Raw genomic sequence first — 16,245 nt, 5'->3', positions numbered from 1 at the left:
AATTTCCAGGCCTCTGGGGGCAGAAGTAAGACACCGCATAGGGTTGCAGCGCTTTCCCTCCCACCCTTTCATCTAGGACCTGTTCACCAAGGCGCTCGCTCTTCACTAGGATTGTAGAAAACTAAATTTTATAAAGCATGTGAATGTCACTGCAGAGAAGTCCTACTCTAATACAATACAAGTATGCAAATGCACACTTCATATAGCTTAAACACACAGAAAGAAAGAATAGCTCAGAAAAACAAATTGGACAGGTTTTAAGTCAGTTTTATGAACGTTGGAAATTGTACTGTGAAAGAACACAGTAAATTGCTAGGTGGGCGGGGGCAAGAGCAGAAAGCCCATACTGAGAGCATGTCCGACGGGATGACTCTTGAGGATCCCCAGCAGCATGGTGGGTACATTTTCAGCTGAGAACAATGTGACTGATGGGCCGTTCAAACCCACTGGCCACTCAACAGGAAGTGATATGTGATAGTCAGTTTCCGTAAAAGACTCACTCATACCGTGAAAACTCCATGGCATAGTTCTCTGTTCTGCAGGTTTGCTATGAATTAGAATCAACTCAACAAAGTAGGCTTTTGACAACAATGGGTTTCAATATAGATAGCCATAAAACCACCACAAACTATGTAACAATCACAAATGTCAATCCTGATACACTCAGTTTCCATAGTGATCTTGCACATTTTGACTTGTGTGCTAGAAATAGTCTCCTGGGCATAAGAAGGTCTACTCACTCCAAACGTGATCATGCCTGCTGAAGTGCGACCAGAAGCAGCACATCCCCTCCTTATACCACATCCTCTGAAATGGGGAGAGAGCGCGTCTTCTAGGCATACACATGACTGTTGTAGACGACAATAACATCACTGTCGCTGCTGGCTTAATGCCACATGAGTCAGGGCAGCTCCTCAACTAGGCTTTGCCCTTCTCTCTCTCTCTCTCTCTCATTTCTTTCTTCAATCTCAGCATGTCAAAGCTCTACCCAGCTTATAATGTCTAATGCAAACATCATTATTCAATATAGTATAAGTCACATATTCCTTATTAACTCAGCAAGAAGTAAGTGTAATTAATATTCCATTCCATTCATATTTCACTTAAACTTGTCAAATGCTGTATTGTATGGTTATAAATGACTTTTTTTTCTATCTGAAAGTAAAATCCCAAAGGAAAGGTTATATTTTCTAAATCTCTTTATGACTCAATAATTTAAAGCCCTTGTTAAAAAATAAATTTAATAAATGAATATTCAATAATGTTTCTTAAATACCAAATTAATAAAATATCATACTCATACAATAATAAATAATTTATGCCATGATATTTTCTATTTATGTCCCATTTGCATTTTAATCTTTTTTAAAAACTAAGAACATGTTATAAAAGCTGCTGAATGATATCACTAGGGACATAATTGAAAATTATTTAATGCAACCATAAAACATTGCTATTAATATTTATGATTTTCATATTCCGTTTATAGTAAGATAACATCTTATCATTCAAAACAATTTGCTGTGATATAGAGATACGAATTATTTGAGGAAATACCTATTATCAAAAATAATTTCCTATTTGATAGCTTGACTAATCCAGAAATCTATATCTTCACATTCTTTAAGCAAACTTACCTCTCACTATGATGTTGGTAGATTTTTTTGCAGGATTTCCTACGTTATTATTGGCGATGCAGCTGTAAACACCAGCATCCTCTGAAGTGATGGCCGGAATGGTCAGTGTTCCTCCTTTCAAAACAGTCTTTGCAGGCAAAGTGCCAAAGGAGCTGACCCAGGTGAGAGAAGGTGCAGGCTCTCCTCCCGTGGTTACACAGACTAAGGTTATGGCCTCTCCAGGATTTACAACAATTGGATCATCCACCAAGAGCTTAATTGATGGAGATGCTGAAAGACAGAAACAAAAGAACACACACCTGTTTAGGTGCGCTGTAACTATGTCAGCAGCAAACCTTATAGCCATTCATCCGTGCATCTAAGATATAACATTGTTCGCTTCTGTTCAAATCATACTGTATGACCAAAATCTAAACTAAATGGTTTCACCTTTTAATTAAATGGCATACATTTATGAAGCTACGTGAAGAATCTTATGCATGAAGAAGGAAGTTAAAAACAACTTCTCTCTGGATTATTCAATAGTTAGCCTCTCTTACCATTCTAAGATTTTAAAACAAAATATTCTCCTTTCTGTTAACTCTGGCAATCCCCATTTACAGTCATTGTTCCCCGTACAGATGCTGTAGCTGCTTAGTGCTTGTTCTATGATGAAGATGGTCAGTTATTTAGCCTTTTTATTTTTTATTTTTCAGTTAAATGATACATTTTCACAGGCTGGACACAAGAGAAGCAGCAAAATAAAATTTTAAAAAATGTAAAAACCTATGTAATTCCAGTCTTTACTATATAAATTATTTTTGTTCTTGAAAGTAATAATAGTCATTATATTCTAAATCAGGCTCTGTCACTTACCTTACTTGTCCCACCACAACAATGTAGGCACTCAATACATATACACACTGCTCTAAAATTTAGAAATAAACAATAGAATAAACACGTAGCTACCAACTACCCTTGCTGCCATTCTGATGTTTAAGTTATACTGATCGCCACAGTGAAAAGAAGTCCTTTTCACTTTTTGTGTTGAAAAATACAATGATAAGTATATTTTCAATAAAAATGCTATGATACAGTCTTTCCATAAAGACTCAAAACAGAAACTCACAAAATCTGTTTTTTTTTACATACAGCATTATTTTTCTGCTTACACCACAAAACCAGCCTAAATTATGTATCCCTAAACAAAAACAAGTTATCACGACAGAGGAGTCCCTGGAGAAAGACATCATGCTTGGTAAAGTGGAGGGGCAGCACAAAAGAGGAAGGCGTTCAACAAGATGGACTGACACAGGCTGCAACACTGGGCTCAGGCATAAGAACTAATGTGAGGGGGACTGGTGTTCCGTTGTGCTGTGCATACAGTTGCTTTAAGTAGGAACAGACTGGACTGCACCCAACAACAACAGCAGCAACAACATAAAAGCAAGGTGATGCAGTCTACTGGTTCTTGAACTCACACATTCAGAAATATTATATGTCAAATTTTAAAATCTTTTTAAAAAAGTCACAGAAGAGCCTAAAAGCAAGATTGTAGTCTTGTTTTGTGGAAAAAAAAGCTTGAATGACCTTTGTAAGCATCACTGTTATGTGGTGACTATTCTCACATTTTTAATAATACAGATGTTTTCAACACTTCTTAATATTAAACCCTTTGAGCCATTGACATTACTTCATCAGGATTTCTGATTAAATCGCTGGTTGAGAAATACACATCATGCACATGCCATGCCTAAAGCACCAGAGTTCAGGAACAAAAATCATTTCACAGAATTAATGTTGTTGAACCAATGAGCGATAGTACTAATTACTGAACACAGACATTATATTTAATTATTAATATAGCATTATGAAGAGTAGAAAAAAGTTTCTACATTCCCATTTGAAGTAAATCGTGTAATCTTACCATTATACTTAAATTATAATTATAGATTCTAACCATTTACATCATATTAACAAAGCTCATTTGCTTTATATCACACTTTAGTCAAATTAAAAACCCCAAGGCTTAAAGGCCGAAACTTACCTACACGGAATTACAAAAGCACACACTAAGCCAAGGAATATCTCACTAATGCTGACTTTCAAAAAGGTGAGTTGTTTCTATCAGGCAGATATTATTTAAAGAGAAAGTTCAAACAAGATTTCAAAGAGTATAAAGTAATACATATGTAAGAAGACCTTGCTTTGTTCATAATCCATTGCAGAGCTACATTCAGTGCCTTATCGAACATATTCTCCAAATCTGAATTAAAAATAGTGTTATTAAATTTTGTTCTATTGAAGATGATATATATTTTTCTATCTTTAAAATTAAATAAGTCAGACCACAAAATCGTTAATAATAGTATGGCAAACATCCAAGAACTTCAACCAGACCAACTATTATCAGCTAGAGCATCACTGAATGTAAGCCTAAGGGCATTGCAGAACAGCTTTCTGAGGCTTACAGCGTCATAAATCTCTACCAGAGCAGAAACCCCCACCCCACCCACCAACCAAGGTGTGGAAAAGGGCAAGTAAAAAAGTATTGCTACAAAATAACAGAAACTTTTATTAAGCAAAAATACCAAAATGTGAATAATTTCTCAACCTATGATATGTAGATGACCTAACTTTTCTCGCTGACAGTGAGGACTTAAAGCACTAGCTCAGACCAAGCACTGCAGCCTATGGAGTGCAACTAATGTAAGGAAAGCCCAGGTCCTTAGCCCTGAACCAATAAGCAACATCAAGATAAATGGAGAAGAGAGTGACATCAAGGATTTTGACTTGCTTGGACCCACAATCAGTGCTCATGGAGGCAGTAGTCAAGAGATCAAATGATGCTTCGCTTTGGGTAAATATACTGCACAAGATCCCTTTAAAGGGTTGGAAAGCATGGGTGCTACTTTGAGGACAAAGTGTGCCTGACCGTGGGATTTCCACCTACCTCATATGTATGTGAAAGTAGAACATTCTGGTGAAGAATCTTCAGCATGCCAAGGACTGCCAAAAGGACAAACACATCTGTCTTAAAGAAGTACAGCCAGAATGCTCCTAACAGGCAAGGATGACAAGACTTCCTCTCGCCTACTTGGGACATCTTTACCAGGAAAGACCAGTCCCTGGAGAAGGACATCATGCTTGGTAAAGTGGAGGGGCGGTGCGGAAAAGAGGAAGGCCTTCAATGAGACAGATAGACATAGTGGCTGTCACCAGGAGCTCACATATAAGAAAACCTTGCAAGGGTGGCACTGTGTCCGCCAGCATTTCCTTCTGTGTGCGCAGGGTTGCTATGAGACAGAACCGACCTGATGGTGAGGAACAACAATGATACATTTCATAATGCTATTCCTCATAAGCTCATTTGGATAGATGATACAAAGGTTTGTTTGGGCTTAATTAAAAATGTATGTTTTAGGAAAAAAATACTATTTTAGCAAAGGACAGTGACGTCTGCCCTTTTAAGATCTTATTAACTACCTGACAACATAGCTTATGAAAATAAAACGTTGTCGCTGCTGTTCGGTGCCAGTGAGTCGGCTCCAAGCTCCAGTGACCCGATGCCCAATGGAACGGAAGTGTGCCTGGTCCTCATGATTGTGAGCCATCCTCACGATTGTTCTGTTTAAGCCTCTTGTTTCATCCCCTTCTTGCTCGCGGACTATCTGCTGTACCGAGCATGATGTCCTTCTCCAGAACAGGTCTCTCTGACACACTGTGCTAACTGCGTGGGGGAAGTGTTGCCATGCTTACTGCTAAGAAACACTCCCTTACTTCTAAGGAACACTCTGGCTCTACATCTTCTAAGACACATTTTCTTTTTTTGTTGGTTCTCTTAGTCCATGGTCCTTTCAGGATTCACCATCATCACAATTCAAGCTCATCCATTGCCTGCGGTCTTCTATAATCATTGTCCAACTTTCATAAAAATATGAGGCGATTGAAAATGCCATGGCTTGGGTCAGACACATTTAGTTCTCAAAGTATCCTCCCTCTTTTCCAGACTCTAAAGGGATACTTTGCAGCAGGTTTACCTAATGGGACACATCTTTTGGTCTGTTGGCTGCTGCTTCCATAAACATTGATAGTGGCTTCATAGACAAAATCCATGACAACTTCCACCTTTGCTCCATTGATCATGGTGTTATCTATAACCCCAGTTGTAAGTATGTTGGTCTTCTTTACAATGAGTTATAATCCTTACTGAAGTCTGAAATATGTATTCTTCACCAGGAAGTGTTTCAACTCCCCTTCACTGTCAGCAAGCAAGGCTGTGTCCTCTCCATATTGAAGGTTCTTAATAAGCCTTCCTCCGATCCTGATGCCATCTAGCTTCTCGGAGTATTTGGCTCAGCATACATATTGAACAATTGTGGAGACAGGATACAAATCTGATGCGCAACTTTCCCAATTTTAAACCATACAGTATGTGCTTGATCTGTTTACACAACTGCCTCTTTATCCATGTATAGATTCCACATGAGCACAATGTGATATTCTGAAATTCCCATTCTTCTCAAGGCTGTCCATAGTTTGTTATCATCCACATAGTAAATGCTTTTCATAGTAAATTAAACACAGTAAACATCTTTCTGGTATCCTCGGATTTCAGATATGATTGATTTGATGTTAGCAATGATATACTTTGTTCCATGTCCACTACTAAATACTGCATAAACCTCTGCCAATGTACTACTGCAATCATTTTGGATGACTTTCCACAAAATTTGACTTGCATGTGATATTAATGGTATATTATTCTCTATGAGCATTGTGTTGGGTCATTTTATGTTGAATAAGCACAAATATGGATCTCTTCCAGTCAGTTACACTCAGGGATGTCTCCTAAATTTCAAAGCATAGCCAAACGGTGGCATCCAGTGTTTCCTCAGCTTGTCGTGATGTTTCCACTGGAATTCTAGCAATTCCTACATCCTTGTTTTTGGCTAATGCTTTAAGTGCACCTCAAACATCTTCCTTTAGTACCATTGTCTCTTAATCATATGACCCTGCTGATATGTGAAATTCCAGTGACATAGCTTTCAGCAGCACTGCAATACACAATCCACCATAATATGACAAACTAACAGACAAGTTGTGCTATGATAAAATAGATTTTTAAAATCTGAATATGGGGGACTGTGTGAATCATCTCTTCAATCTTAACAACTTCACAATTCCATATATCAGGGCATTTGATTCTAAAAACGAAACCTACTTCTGTATGCTGAACCTTTTTATGATATTGGTCTGAACCAGGTTGATCCTACCTAAAGGTCCCAAAGACCTTGACTTAGAGATATCCTATGAGCTGTGTACCCTTGAATGTAAACACTAAGAGAATAAAGAAATAGTCTGAATTAATTCTGAATCATAGAATGAACTCCAGTAAAAAGTTACCAAGTAGGATATCTTGGTTTGAATTCCTCCAAAGCAGGCCTTGACACAAGCAGTTCATTTGGTCAGTGTGATCACAAGCGCTATTGAAGGAGCAAAGACACAGGGAAGGTATCACAGATGTTCTGCAAGAAGAGGATGCTCTGTTAAGCAGGTTACTACAGTGGAAACAATCTACTGCTGCTGGGTACCCTCTGAGAGAGCACTTCGAACCCACAACTCGCCCCTCTGAGGGCAACGAGGCTGGGGTGTTCATTTGCCAGCTCCTATTATCATTAGTACAGGATTGTGCCTGGGTCCTTAACGCCCCAACCTCTTTGGCTGCTAAGCACATTCCTGTGCCTTGAGAGAGTCTTCAGTTAGAACGATGTTGATTATATAATCTGTCCCCCAAAGCTATCATACCTTTGAGAACTGGCTCTGAGGATATGACAGAAGACCAATAGTGTGTGCCACTGCATCCTTTCCATGGAACCCCCCTGATCAACTGTCGACTATGCAGAGGGATTTGGAAGTGAGTAAATAAGGAGAAAATCAGGGAAGGATATGTGGTGAGTAAGGGCACCTTTAACCTTCAGTGTTTGGATTCAAAGTGACACGGCTGGGGAGCATCATAGAAATTAAATGGAGAACAGGAAAAAATACGCAATTAACATTCTGCTTCGGCACTGTTAACTTACTTTTTTTTAAGTGTCGAACATATATAAATGTCAAACAATCCAAGTCTGGCTTACACGTGGAAAGACACGTTTAAGCTATGCTTACAGGCGCCAGGAACAGGGAAGACTGAAAATCTCAGAAAGTTAGTCATTTCTCTGAGATGTCGGCCTCCCTGTATTTTTATACATTTCATTGACATTCATTTTCAATAACATCCCATTGACATACAGGAAGAGTGAACATCTCATGTACTAAAAATGAGATAATATATTACAATGTAACTTGAAAATTAAAAAGTCTACCCTTTAGTTATCATTATGTATCATTATTCACATATTGATCCATTTACATGGAGCCCAGGAATGATATAACATTAGCAGATTCTACTAAAAATGATATCAGAATCTAGCAATATTTGAGAGTATTCATAGACAATTCCTAATGAAAGAGCCTTGTTGCAAATATTAATGCCAGCCTGAATTTTTCATTATTTTAATGTTCATCGGAAAGACAATATAGAAGTGATTGAAAAAGGCAAAGTAACTTCAGTTTCTTCAGGAAAACTGCATAAAGATTCTTTGTAAAGGCCGAGTTCAGACGTTTCCCCGAGGGCGGTGAGTGTGGAGTTTGGCACAGTATTTTTCATCATCATTATTGCGACGTGAATGTATTTGCTGTCATTGGGTCATTTTTCCTCATCATCCCCATATGCCCAGGAGAACCTGACGGTTGCTAAGAGCGAGCTGGCGTACCTCTTCCAGCAGTTTGCTAGACTTTGCATGAGCACATCTCCCTCTGACGCTGAACTGCCGCAGAGATTTGAACCGGCAACCTTTCAGTTGGCGGCTGAGTGTTGCACGACCAGGACTCATTGTGAATGCATTTAGGTGCTGCTCAGTCTTCACATTCCTCAGCTGTTATGTGTCAGGCACAGAACTAGGCACCTGCTTATAGCCTAACAAGAAGAAACTAACTCTCTCCTACGGCTCCTTTGTCTTGGATGACTTCCACGGTTTACATAACCTGTTTGCTCCTCAAAGGCATGCAAATGTGTATTGTTTGATGACGATATTGAAATCGTCACAACATAGTAAGCAAGAAATTTGCCAAATTCTATAAGGAGTATTATGTAGAGTTGAATCTAGCTATTGAACAGTATAAAATTTTAAAACACACCAGAAACTGGAAATGAAGCTTGTGTTTCGAGTAGGGTAGGGGAGAGGGAATAAAAAATGTTCCCAGTTTCTCACCATTAATAAGCTATGCCAATTGTTGTGGTCCCAATACCTAGTGGCCTGAAAGGGTTGTCATAAACATTTAAAAGGCAGAATAAAGAAGCCCCAATTCTGCCTTGCGGACCTGGTTGAACCAGAGGATGTACAGCGGTGCAGTAGGGATCTGGAAACACAGGGAATCTCGGACGGATAAACCCCTCAACACCAGCGGTGGGAGTGGTGACACCAGGAGGGAAGGGGGTGTAGAAAGGGAGAACTGATCTTGGAGATCTATGTGTAACCTCCTCTCTGGGAGATGGGCAATAGGGAGATGGGTGAGGGGAGGTTCTGGGCAGTGTAAGACAAGATAAAATAATCATTTATAAGATATCAAGGGACCAGGGGGAAGTGGGGAGCGGGGAGGGATGGGAAGGGGGAAAAAAGGGAAACCGAGCTGATTCCAGGAACCCAAGTGGAAGGTGAATTTTGAGAATGACGAGTGCAACGAATGTATAAGGGTGCTTTGCTCAATTGATGTATGTATGGATTGATAAGAGTTGTATGAGCCCCAATAAAAAGATTTATTAATTAAAATAAAAAGAAAGAAGAAACTGTTCTGAAATTGATTGTGGGGATGACTGCACAACTTTTCATAATATGACTGAACTATTAAATTATATGATATGTGAACTATATGCCAATAGAACTATTAAACTTCTCTCATCAAAAAAAATAAAAATAAAGACTTGAAAGTCAATTAAAAAAAAACATATTTCCACCTTCCCCCGGTTAATAATCCTCTACCATTCTTTTCACTAGGCATGGTCTTTGCAAAATTTAGAGGCTAAATGGTGCAGTGGATCATACCTTGGGCTGCAACTGCAAGGTCAGCAGTTCAAAGTCCCAGGGACTCCACGGGAGAAAGATGAGCTTTCTGCACCTGTAAACATTTACAATCTGGGAAACCCACAGGGACACTTCTGCTCTGTCTTCTGTGGTCACTATGAGCCAGAATTCACTCAATGGCAGTGAGTTTTTAGAAGCTTGTAAGAAACTGATAACTCATCTGCTGCTAAAGACTCCCAGAGGGTCATTACTCATGGAAAGAAAACCCAAGCGAATAACTTCCCACTGAGAAATCTGACCCTGAAAATGTCCGGCTCCTCAGTAGAGATATCGTGATTTTAGGAGTAATACCAGAATATAAAATGTCTTATCACAGGAGCATGAACTCACCACTCCTGATGTTCAAAATTCTCTTTCAGTGCATTGTCAAGTAAAGTACAAGGTTCAAATGTCATTGGGAATTCTTCACCAAAATTCTTAGCTTTTGTTGAGGTCAATTGTGGTTCTTTCTTTTCTGCCTAGCTGTTATACTCGCTATTAGTCAACATTACTACACAATGAGATTACAGAATCATAAAAGGATTTGAAATGTAATACTGAGATACTCTATCCTCCAAATGAGCAACAATGATAATAAAGTCAAATAAAAATTAATCTCTCTAAAATCAAATTTTTAAGCAATAAGAGAGTAACTTTTTCGGTAGCTCATTCTGTTTTCATATTGCTGTTGTGGAAATGCCAGCAGTCTGCACTCGAGCATTGGTGGTAGCCAGAGCAGAATTGTCATTATGTTTTCTTGCTCTGGTGGCCTCTGCAAACGTAGCTGTGAAATCAACACCAGCTGGCCCGAGAGGTGGTGCTTGTATCTGTACTGAGGTAGCTAGTCTGTCCTTGCAGAATAAGCTTCATTTTGGCCTGGGTTGTAAGGCCACATTGAATTATCTACCTAGTGGCCCTCTGCGGTGAGCTATGACAAGTCTAGGTCTTGTCTTTGTAGTTCTCACCAAAGGATTGAGTGGAACCATACAGAGTGTGTGAAACTCTAACCCAGACACTGGTCAGTTTGTCATTCTGCTGGGTCTATCCATGAGCCATCTCAGAAGCAGGAAGAGAATTCCCCAACTATCAAAATGAAAAACTACCAGTGGAATGCATGTGAGCTCCCTGTCTGAAGTGGCAGATGCAACAGGAGCACCAGACACCAAAGCACCAAGATCATGACAAAGAGCAGAACAGCCAAGTCAAGGCCTCGGGGCAACGTTGAGAGTGGCCTCCCCAGTCCATGGAATGAGGCAGAGATTAAAGGGCATGTGGCTGAGAGGTTCAGGAACACAGAGAGCTATCCTGCCACTTTGGACAAAGGAACAGACCCTTCACAGTTTGTAACCTGTTAATTTCCTTGACAAACTGCACAATCCTGAATGTTTCCTGTTCTATTTGTCCACGACAACAAATCAGTGACCTCACCAGAGAAGCAGGGTGTCGTGGGATGGATACCTGGTGTCAGAGGAGGAAGGAAAGGGGCGGCGAGTGGAGGCATGTCTACTCTCTGCCTCATGGGAGTCATTTTTGGGCAGATGTGGAGTTGGATTCTCTTTCTCCTCTCTGCAGCCAGAGGAGGTTGCACATGGCTTCCATGCCACGTCTTCCTTTTACCCACAAAACACTATGTGTTCTTTAGAAAGGCTTCGTGGACACCATTTGGTTTCATCATGTGGCTCATTAACATTGATATCTTTTATGTAGCTGATTTTAATCATCAATATGTTAGAAAACAATAGTCAAAAAACAAACAAACCTAATCTTAAAAATATTGATGTTCCATTGATTTAACTCTGTCAGTCTTTGCTCCTCTAAAAATATAGCGTCTTCTGTTAAATAATCTCTATAGCCTTGTCCAGTCCAAATTCCTGGCATGATTATGAAGAAGATACCTTGTCACAAAGCCTCCTAAATTACAACATATAACATATTTGACTCAAATTGCAAAATCAGTTCCAGGATATGAAGGGGCTTCAAAAAATTCCTGGAAAATGGAATTAAAAGACAAGGGAATTCCCTTACACATTTTGAAGCCCCTTATATGAAAGAACTTGAGAAGGACATCAAGAGCTTAATCAACCATGGCTATCACAACAGATTGAACTGACTGCCAATTAAATAATAGCTATGTTTTATTTTAAGATACATTTCTAATTCATCATACAGTTATTGTCAAAGGATTCCTGGTGGTGCTGTGAGCGAGGCACTGAGATGCTAGTCACAAAGTCAGCGGTTCAAAACCACCAACCCTTCATGAGAGAGAGATGAAGCTGTCTGGTCTTATGGAGGTTAACAGTCTCAGAAACCCTGAACAGAGTCACTAGAAGTTGGAATCAACTAGATTGCAGTGGGTTTGTTTGGGGTTTTTTGAGTGCCAACTGTTTTTAATTCTGGGTGCTGGGACTCAAGAGATAAACCCATTGCCTTCATGGAATGCATAATGAGAGGAAGATAATTGTAGGTCCTAGAAGTTCCAGGTCTCTATCTCTTCATTAGTCTTTACATAAATTGAGACATGTAAGCATATGCTGCATTTTGATCATATTATCTTGGTTTACTTGTTCCTAACCTGAGAAACAGAAGGTTTAGCTAAATTGTCTATGGTTACAAATACATCTGTGGTAGAGCTAGCAGTCTAATAAGGCAGGCTGACTGAAATCGATGGAAAGTATTGTAAATAGAGTTGATATTTCTCAAGTTTTAATTAAATGTTTGATGAATTTCATGCCAAGGATAAAATTAATGTTGTCCTTATTTATGAAATCTGGTGTAGAATAAAAATGAACTTGGTTTTCTGATTAACTAACTCATTGCTTTCCAGTGGACTCCAGCTCCTCGTGACCTTATCGGGCAATCCTGTGGGTTTCTGAGATTGTTTACAGGTGTGCCATCCAGAATGGGAAGCAAAGAATAAGTGTGAACCATTTAAGTCCAGATTATAAAAGCTAAATTCTTGAGTGTCTCCTCTTCCCTCTGTAGAAGGTCCACTCAAGCAATTGCTCAGAATGTGTTTACTCCCAATATATGTATAGCATCAATAAGTGCAGTTAGTTAAATTCTCCGATTCAAGACAATGAGTAAGGCAAATGAAAGCAACAAATGTTTTCTGTGTCAGGATAATATTGAAAAACAGTTGCAGTTGATTATTTAATAAAGAGAGAAGAGTACAATGCACTTACCTGTATAATTACATAGAACAGTGAGATCAAAACAATAAAATATTAAACAATATTCTACCTATTTCAATTTTAATCCCCAAAATGTCAGAATGGGCAAGTTTAGTTTGAGAAAGATAGAAAAGTAGAAATACATTTACTAAAATATTTTGTTCTCCATATTATTCTTAGGCACTATTGAGTCAGTTCAAAATTAAGTAAGGCCAGGTCTCGTGACATCCTCACAACTGTTATGTTTGAAAGCATTGATTTACCCTTTGCCAATCCATCGGATCCAGTCTTTTTAATTTTTGCTAATTCACTACTTCATCAAGCATGATGCCTTTTTCCAGGGATTGGCCTCTCCTGGCGGCCAATAAAGTATGTGAGGCAGAGTCTTTGTGTTAGTCCTGGTAGACTGGAGAAACAAATCTACTGACACTCATGTGTGATGCCAATCTATAAAGGCCTCTTCAGACTCATGAAATACATACAATGATGCCAAATACAGGGAGATCACAGGCCAGTGGTTTGGAAGTCTGGTGGAGTCAGTGGTGTTGTAAGCATCTCAGCACTGACAGGGGTCTCTACGGGCGGCTTCTCTTGCTCCAGAGGTCTGGCTGCATCAAGGCAGGTCCATGTGGCTTCTCCAGCTCCCAGCTCCCAGGGCATAGCGCCATGTGTCTTGTCAATAGAGCGTCTCTCAGGGAGTGAGCAGAGAGAGAGAGAAGTTACTCCCACCTCCAAGAAGGAAATACAGGAGTTCCCAGAATTCTCAGAAGGTCAGGCCCCCACAAAGGCCTCTGTGCTTATATCTTGATTGACAGGCCAGGCTCCACCCCTTCACTCCCAGTCCTCTCAAACTGACACCTGATTAGGTAACAATGACAGTCTTATTATCCTGGCTTTTAAGAAGCGTTCTGGTTGCACTTCCTCCCAGACAGACTTTTGCTCATTGTTCTGGAAGTCCATGACACTTACAATATTCTTCACCAACATCATAATTCAAATTCTTCTTCTTCGATTCTCCTTATTCATTCTCCTAATTTCACACACATATGAAATGAATGAGAACACTATGATTTGTGTCAAGTACACCTTAGACCTCAAAGTGTTCTATAAAGCTTTAAAGGGGCCTTGAGCAAGGGATTTGCTGAACTCAATACATCCCTTAATTTCTTGTCATTTGCTTTATGATCCTTGATTATGGATCCAAGTAAAATGAAATCTTTTGCCAACTTCAATCTTCTTTTATTTATTGGTCTAGTTGTGGGGAGCTTTGTTTTCTTTATATTGCACTATAACCCATACTGAAGACTGCAGTCTTTGATTTCATCAATAAGTTCTTCAAGTCTTCGTTCTTTGCAAGTGAGATAGTCTCATCTGCACATTTTAGGTTATTAATGAGCCTTCATCAATTGGGATGCCGAGTACTTCATTTAGTTGTTTCTTTGATTATGTGCAAAGGATACAAATTGAATAAGTATGCTGAAAGTATTACAACCCTGACACACCTTTTCTGATGTTAAGCAATATTCTACTCCTTTTCTGTTTGAAGAACTGCCTCTTCATTTATGTGCAGGTTCCATATAAGCGCAATGAAGTGTTCTGGAAATCCCACTCTTTACAATATCATCCATAGGTTGTTGTGATCCACACCGTTGAATGCCTTGGTATACAGCCAATGAAAAATAGGTAAATATATTCCTGGTACTCTGTGCTTTCAGCAAAGATCTATTTAAAGTTAGCAATGATATCCTTCATCCCAGGTTTTCTTATGAAGCCCTGGAAACACCATGTTAAAGCAATGCTGCAACTGTGTTTTGGATTATCATTAGCAAAATTTTACTATCATTTGATATTAATGGTATTGTTTGATAATGTCTACATTTTGTCGGGTCACCTTCTTTTTCTGGATAGAGCACTATTATGGATCTCTTCCAGCCAGTTAGTCAGGCAGCTGTCTTCCGTATTTCTTGGCAATGAGTGTATCCAGTGTTTCATGAGCTTGTTGAGATACTCCATCCAGGCCTGGAGCCTTGCTTTCCACTCATGCTTCGGTGCAACTTGAACTTCCTTCTACTTTCAAAGGCTACTTCTTGAAATGGCTAACTGTCAACTAGATTTTTGGCACTATCACTATTTGTATTCCATCCTTTTTTCTTTCTTAACATGTATTCTGAATTGTGTGGTTTACAAAGCAGAGTATCAGTGTACATTCAATAATTAATATGTACTCCATTTCATCTCATCTACTGCAATCCCCTTACAGTAACAGCACTCATTTCACCTCCTTGTGATGTTCCCTGTCTTCATATCCTCTCCTTCTCTCAGATCCCTCGAGACTGATGTTCACCTTGTCCATCAGTCCCTCCGACTAATGGGCCATGTAACTTAGATTTTCTTCTCTCCTCTTCTCTCCAGACAGGAAGAGACCAATAATTGCACCTTAGAGGGCCACTCACGAGGTTTTAAGATGCCTGTCACTTCTTATCAAAATTGGATTTGAGCTTTGAGGACTGTATTATATCAACTGAGCTTGATGCTCCCTGACACTATGGTCCTGAACTCCCAGACTCAGAGATTCATTCCCCAAGATGCCTGGTTATAGCTAAGAAATTTTTATAACTTTGCCCCTGTCAAACCTGTGTGTGTGTTTATGTGTGTGAGTATTTTCACTATCCCTCCAATACCCACTTACCTGGCATATCTATCCATGAATATACTCATATGACACAATTATTGTAAACATGACTATAACAGTGTTTAAATCTGTTGCCTTTAGCTCTTGTGGTATTCCCAATGTCCTCCTTCACCTCTACCATTCTTTGCCAGCCTTCCTTAACTCATGCCATTGAAATCTACTTGTTTCTTCTTCATTTATAATTCTATAAATACACATTCTTTTTTACTTTGGAATTATTTTCATTAAAATTGAAATTTCTGTTTTCCTATTTTCAGTCTTTCAGGTTTTGTTTGTTTGTTTGCTTTCGATACTTCCATACCTCAGTTGATTTCTGGATGGAACTAAGTTGTATGTAAGTTAATTTATGTTAAGTTCAAGTTGCTGTGAGTCTGTCCAAAGTACAGGGTGCCTGGATCATGTGAGCACTTATTGCCTCCCATGAGATAGTGAACTAAAACCAAACAAAATAAACAAACAAAAGCAGCAAAAATAAATAGCATGCTTTTCTAGAAAGTGGGGAAAGCAGGCCGACAGCAAGAAAATAATTGAATAAATAAAAAACCAAAATAAAAATAAAGGAAAGGAATTTTAAAGCTTAGAGAAAAGGTAAAATAAAACAGAAA

General features: G+C 39.1%; 1 protein-coding gene across 1 annotated transcript in view; it reads right to left on the bottom strand.

Annotated features, from left to right (window-relative positions):
• Positions 1-16,245, bottom strand: part of MDGA2 (MAM domain containing glycosylphosphatidylinositol anchor 2) — a 1,044,700-nt gene that overhangs the window by 320,063 nt on the left and 708,392 nt on the right. The window contains exon 6 of the mRNA XM_075531139.1: positions 1,638-1,907. Within this exon, the coding sequence (XP_075387254.1) occupies positions 1,638-1,907 (270 nt within the window). The remainder of the gene's footprint in view (positions 1-1,637; positions 1,908-16,245) is intronic.

Source organism: Tenrec ecaudatus, chromosome 14 (assembly GCF_050624435.1).
Source record: "Tenrec ecaudatus isolate mTenEca1 chromosome 14, mTenEca1.hap1, whole genome shotgun sequence".
NCBI classification, from domain to species: Eukaryota; Metazoa; Chordata; class Mammalia; order Afrosoricida; family Tenrecidae; genus Tenrec; species Tenrec ecaudatus.
This window is presented reverse-complemented; position numbering and strand designations above follow the sequence as displayed.